The sequence below is a fragment of the Apostichopus japonicus genome, chromosome 6 (assembly GCF_037975245.1).
Source record: "Apostichopus japonicus isolate 1M-3 chromosome 6, ASM3797524v1, whole genome shotgun sequence".
Classification (NCBI taxonomy): Eukaryota; Metazoa; Echinodermata; class Holothuroidea; order Aspidochirotida; family Stichopodidae; genus Apostichopus; species Apostichopus japonicus.
In genome coordinates, this window is record NC_092566.1 from 5,044,130 (window position 1) to 5,051,259 (window position 7,130).

Here is a 7,130-nt window from a genome sequence, read left to right on the forward strand (position 1 = left end):
CAACATTTTAATTCAAATTTGGAATCTTTTCAAGCTAGAAAGTCATTTCAGATGGGAAAATCTTAGATTGCTCTTTGATGAGAAACACACCTTACTATGACCCGGCCAGGTATTGAACCTGGAACCTCCTGATTGCTTCAAATGCCACCGCCTTTATCCACTTTGCCACAGCACCGTAATACAGTTCATGAGTTACATATTGTGTTATTAAAACCAGCACAGATACTATTTGAAGCTTCACTCATTCAGGATTTTAGTCTCATTCAGAATCAGCCAGTCTCATATCGTATAAACCAAAATATGTCTTCAAATTATCTTTCAGTGTTCAAATAGATCAATCAACAGCTACCAAAAAGAATAACTCAACAATTCAACAATAACATGCCCAAGACTAAGCCAGGCCAGACCCCAGGGACAAATGTGTCACAGGGAACATAGCTAGCACCTTCACTTGTCCTTAAGTATATTATTAAAATATTATGAAAATAAACTACGCATCATCCCATTATTTCCCATGGCACCCTCCATGTTTTCCTTGACCCCCTGATTGACCCAAGGGTTGTAGCCTCCTGGCCCTCCTCCTCTCATCAGATCAGGCCACAGAGATGTACATTAATCTACTGTTTAGGATGATTGATGTGTCACACGTTTTCTCCACACACTTTGAAACAATTTCATTAACATTGACAACGATGACTCTGATTAAATGAACAAACAAAAAAACGATTTTTATAGTGGTAGGACTGAGTGTTTATTCAAGTCAATGTGATGGTGAGAAATTTAACATGTTATGTACAGCCATGTTACATTGCAAGACTGTGGATTCCCCTCACTATCTTTGTCTATAAGGGAATTTTCCAGTGACAGATAATATTAGTCACATGCATGAGAAATATATTCCAAACTATTACAACCCTATCTCAATATGTTATCCCCTAACTCAAGATACGGTTGATTGAATAAAACCCTCTATGGCTAACTAAACTTTTGATTCTGACCAGAAGTGGATCACTGCAGGTTTTCTGTGATGTCCGAGAATAAGGTCATCAAGAAACATTCTCAGCTGAATTGTTGTGATGACACCATTCCTTTTACTGTTGCCAGACACATTCACAAAAATATCACCAAATTTGGAAAAAATTCATATCTTCCCAAAATACTCTGCTATGAGGATGTGGTTTTGATATTAGTCAAAATTTACCAGAAAGAAATAGCTTTATAAATGTGAAGGTCTCATGTTGAAAATGCTCCAGGCAATTACAATCTTTATTTAACATCACACATACATTAAAGATTACTGTATAATTCCTATAAATGGGTGAAATAATTCATCAAAAGTGCCTCAAATACACATAAATATTTCCATCTTTCACTGTACCAATTTTCGTTTTTTTGGCTGAGGCCGTTTAGAATAAAAATTGCTACTGTAAAAGTAGTTACTTTTTTTCTTTTGAAGAAGGTAACTATTGTATTTATCATTGCAGCTACATATGTATAACACAGTAAACCAAAGTTAAGAAACTTGCAACATTACCGTATACTGCAAGAATGCAGTATTTTGCTCTTCATGGCCAATTACTCAGCAGGCTGGCATTTATCTGACTAGATCCTGGCATTTCATGGTAGAATTATTACTATTTCTTGCAAACTTCTCTTACAAAACTGATCAAGCCTGTTTCCATTTCAAACAATTCTGCATTCAACAATATTCAATATTTAATTGCATACAGACCTCACAAGACCAGTGTTCGCTTGGCATCTCATATCTTTATGCAAAATTATTGAAAGAAAAAAATGTCTGATGATATTTTTAGAGGGAAATAAGGTCCTAAAACAACTTATGAATTATAATATATGGGAGAATAAACAAGGTATGTGGGATAAAATCTTATTGTCCATTGTCAAGCACCACTGTTATCTCTCAAGATCTTCTTCTCTTAGGTAGAGTGAACAAATGATTTCATTTAACTTCACTTGCTTTTCATTGCATCTGATGCGTATCAACCAACAAGCAGTGCACCTAACCGACCGTTTGTCCCGCAGAGCAGCTTCATATCCACTTATAAATTGGTCTTTCATCCACAATTTGGACTTCCATTTTCACCGGACACTTGAACCAATGTGAAAGAAGTTCTTCGGTATATCCTATCAAGAAATAAAACTTTTGCGGTGCTAATCTTCTCAGCATTAATGATACCAGAAATATTTGGTTACCTCTTCTCTTAATTATCAAGTCTGTGGCTAAACATTGATGGAAGGTCCCTTCGATAAATTTACGCAGAAAGAAATCTTCTAGTGCCCTCTCGGCAGCTCCTTCCTCATCTTTCAGATTTCCTGCAGCGAAAAAGAAAGAGATAAAGAAAGTAGCAAAAAGCACTAAACTAAACAAAATAACTATGATACAATTTTACCAGCATGAACTGAATCAAATAAGACAGTTCTAGAGATGGCAGAGGCAGAGAAGATCAGCGAGGAGGTGAGGAGACGGAGATGGAAATGGATCGGCCATGTGCTGAGGAAAGACAAAAACGATGACTGTGCTGTGGCCCTTGGATGGACACCTGAAGGAAGAAGGAAAAGAGGCCGCCCGAAAACCACGTGGCGAAGAATGGTGGAGACGGAGCGGAACTGCACAGGCTGGAACACATGGAACTCAGTACGCCACGCAGCTGCAAACCGAACCCAGTGGAAGAATGATGTCCAGGACTTGTGTGCCTTCTGGCACAGAGAGACTTAAGATTAAGATCAAGATAAGAACTGAATAAAGTTTTGTATATTTTCATGACCATCACAATATCTATTCTAAATATTGCATTTTGTTTTTACTTTTTGGATAAAAAAATAGAAAAGGGGAAATTTCATGACGAGTTCTCTTATTAGAATAAAGTAATAAGAAGAAGCTAATTAGAGACATTTTGCACTATATCACTATAGAAGACAAACAGAGTACCCCCATTATGAAAATTACAGCCATATTTCTGTCCTTAGAATATCAATGTGCAATCCGAGCCATGGATTGTTCTGGTGATAAACAGAAACCTGCAGATCTATAAATTATTTTCATTACCTGTATGATGCGAGTTCCAGTTTTTCTTTACACCAATAGTGAAAGGAAAGTTAGCTTGTTCATATGTGATTGGTTTTTCTCCTTTACTGATTTTAACTCTGCCTGCCTTGACCTTCTGTAGGGGAACAGATGTATGCAGGGTCTGAATACAAGCTGACTGGCTCAGAATTCTTGTAGCCAAGAGGGTGCTTTGTATCTGAGAAGTGAAAAATTCAACACCATCAAAAATTAAGCAAATGTTTCGCTCAAGTCACATATTCCACCAGTCGGATTCTTCCACTTACTTTAACTGTAGCTAAGGTACAATTGAAGTATTAGTTGCAATAAAGATGTTAAAGACACAACACCTTACTAGTACTGTAATTGTGTAAAACTATCCAACTAACATCAATGTAGCCAATAGACCTAGCCTAACGGGTCCCAGTGCCATTCCTTTTGCAACATTTGGTGGAAAGGCTCGAAACCTATGGCGGAAAGGTACATTTGAGGAATGGATTTTACACAGGAAAGTATCGGTGAAACTTTCTATGATTCGGGTGGAAGGATAGGTACACCATCTTCAAATGTGACTGTTCCCTGGATAGACAAGATTGGGGAATAGATAGTCTTTAAAGTACATGTTGATTGAATAGTTTTAATTGTAAGTTCGTAAGAGTCGAAACACTGTCTACAAATATATAATAGTTGGTTGAATATATCAAATTAATTTAGGTTGATTATTCAAAGACCGATTCTGATTGTCGATTTAAATGACCAATTTTGTGTATTTTGCGCCCCTAGGTAATGTGAAGTGAAGCAATATATATACAGTGCATATAGGCCTAAAGTGCACCCACAATAATGTCCCCTTTTTCGCCGTATGAAAGTCCTTTATCCCCATCGGGGTAACATGGCGGAATGGTACTCTTTCTATGGCAGAAAGAGCACATTTTCTATGGCGGAATGTACCGATGACGGAATGACACAGCCCCCGTAAGCCCAGCCTAACGTTAGGCCTAAACTGTATAACATACCACAATTGATTATGGGTCTAGCATAATTATGTAAGCTTGAAAACGTTGGCAACGCCTGTCCTAAGGCATATATATAAATGGGAACCTTGTAACTCGAGGTAGAAATTAAACGTTAATCACAACATTACTGTAAATGTGTTACGCTCACCTAGGACTAACTGTTACTGTTTGTTAGGCTAGTCTAGGCCTAGGTTAATCAATTTAATCACAAAGCACACTACTGCATGTGGTAAAGGGACTAAACCAGTTTAGGACCACTACCAATATAAAATATCACTGCAATAAGTGGTCTTATTTATGTACACAAAATAATATTGAATGTTGCTAAAACAAGAAATTTCACGTTTACATGATGCAAACTTCGGAGCGATGCCATGTTTTCGCCTGTCGGAAGCTAGCAGACATTAACAGCAGACGAACGATAACGTAAAGGATACGTTTTGACACATAGTGTACCACTACAAGGGCAACAAGGGACAACGGGCAACTTCTTTGGGGCATGCAAGATACCTCAGTCAAAGTTATGGAGGGGTGGCCGGAATAGTACCCAGAGAAGTGATGTGACCTTCATCTATAACTTGGTAACGCGGTAACAATTCTTATTTCTTGACCAAAAATGACCATAAACATTTCAAGTTCGAAATCCCGTAAATTCGATCGAGATCACCTACAATCATATGGATTTGTTCCTCAAAATGAAATAATTCGAGTTATTCAACAATGATTTTCCTTAGAAACGTAATGAAACTGTTGATGACAAAGACCTCTTTAATGTAACTTTCTAAAAAATGATTGCAAGGTTTGCTTCACCTTGTGCTCTTACAAGACTTTGACTTCACACCATAGGCCTTGCAGGAAGCTGTTAGAGTAGCAGCTCCCTGGGCCTTGTCTAGAGCTAAAGCACGCAATTTTGTGGGACGTGACCAAATAGTCAGTGGGTTTATGCAATTTGTTTGACGGAAAATGTATTTAGATTAGTGAGTTTATCGGCAGAGCTCGATTATGTTATTCTTATTAAGTTAATTCCTACTCCAATTAACTTGGCTTTCATATGAGCATCTATTCTGAGCAGTCTGGAGGGTCGTTGCTCAGTCAGCATGAAAGATCCAGGATCGTGGGCTTTCAGCTTTTGTATGGAAAGCCAAAAGTACTACAGGTGGCGCTATACTACTCTAAACAGGAGGTGCTACTACTGAAACAGGAGGTGCTACTACCCTAAACAGGGGGTGCTACTACTCTTATTAGGAGGTGCTCTACTCTAAACAGGAGGTGCTACTTCTCTAAACAGGAAGTGCTACTACTCTTTAGTGACGATACTGCTGTAAAAAGGTGGCGCTACTATTCTAAATAGGCGATGCTACTACTTCTACAGGCGACGATGCTACTGTAAATTAGTGGCGCAACTACCCTAAACGGAAGGTGCTACTACCACTGATCTGTACACTAACAGATCAGTGGCTACTACAACTACTCCAAAATGGAGTCGCTACTACTCTAAGGTAGCATACGCCCATTAAAAGCCCCATTGACTTACATACTAAATCACAAAAGTAATGTGGTCTCTAAGTCTAGATAGAAGTTATCACTAGCTAAACGCTACCCATCCCCGGATAGCTGACATGGCACCATCAATTTTCCGTATCATGACCATGTAGATTGTTTGCTATCCGAGCCGGAAATTTTAGTCACTTGTAAACAAACCTCTTTACTCAGTAGTAAACAATTTTAGTACGCTGCTCCTGGGAGCCCTAAAGGGGTCTAAAATTGCCTCAATTGACCCATTTTTCACCACATGTACTTCCATTCATGCTCTTCAACATGCAAATGATAACATGATAACATGTCAAAAAAGATGTTCTCCTGTTGCTTTTTGGCTTTTGGCAGTTATCCTAAAGAACAATCGGGCGGATGGATATAGACTCTTATAGGAGTATGCAACCTTAAATATGAATCGATACTCTGTAAATATGTCTTTTGTGATACGTGCTCTCGCCGTTTGTCCGCATTAACAGATAGACTACATGAACTAAAAGCACTGGTATAGCACCAATTTCTGATGGTAAAATCGTTGCTTAAATGTTTCTTCAGTGTAAATGTTGTGAATTAATCATTAATCTGCCAATTACAGCCATTAATGTATGTGATTTATTTTCTCAGCAACCAGCCTGTTGGTGGTGACCTTCTGCTGTGATCACTCAATTCACCACCTTTTCCTATCAAAGAAGATCTAAACTGAAGAATAACCATATGAAGTAGTGTGGTCATTATTATTAGAAGTATTTTTAGCACTGTTGCATCATTGATGGAAGTTGTAGAAGAGGAATGTTACTCTTTACGATCGGTCCAGTGATGTTTGTGGTTACTTGCCGTATCCAGCTAACTACGTACTCTGTTTAAGTCGGCGTTTGTGCGTGCACATTTGTTTGGGTTTGTTTGTTGATATTGCTATTGTTTTGCCTTTGATTGATATTTTGTTTGTTCTTGTGTGTTTTTTTCCTGCAGGTTCAAAGCATGCATTATGATTTGATTGGGTTATATATGCGTGATTGTAATGTGTCATTGTAATTATTACGTATATAGGTTAATAATAATTAAGCATATAGTTACGAACCAACGTATACGTATACGCAATTTAAGGACTTTAACATTAACAATTTCGATCAAGTAATAAACCTTGCGCAAGATCGTGATACGTGGCGGAGGTTAATCACTGAGCATGTCGGATAGACGAGACTCAACTTACTACGACTACTACTATGCACATATATGCTTACTTGGCTATTCATAAAAACATCTTGTTTGGCGTGCCATGAATTTTCGTTCGTCAACGTGCACTAAACCTACGGTGGCTTAATAGGGATATAGGAAAGAAAGAAATTGAGATATAAAATCAACTTATTGAGGTAAAAAGTAAAAATTTAGAGATAAAAAGTCATGATTTTGAGATTAAAAGTCAAAATTTAGAGACAAAAAGTCAAAATTGTGAGATGCAAAGTCAATATTTTGAGACTTGGGGACACTTCCCCCTCGCCAATGTCCTTATATGCCGC

General features: G+C 37.9%; 1 protein-coding gene across 1 annotated transcript; it reads right to left on the reverse strand.

The window, feature by feature from the left end:
- Positions 1-732: 732 nt before the first annotated feature.
- LOC139968759 (small ribosomal subunit protein uS3m-like) lies at positions 733-4,588 on the reverse strand. Its single transcript, XM_071973116.1, has 3 exons — positions 4,430-4,588; positions 3,068-3,263; positions 733-2,334 (listed from the first exon to the last, which is right to left on the reverse strand). The coding sequence occupies exons 1-3, from the start codon at positions 4,454-4,456 to the stop codon at positions 2,051-2,053; spliced, it is 507 nt and encodes a 168-aa protein (XP_071829217.1). The 5' UTR covers positions 4,457-4,588; the 3' UTR covers positions 733-2,050.
- Positions 4,589-7,130: the final 2,542 nt, after the last annotated feature.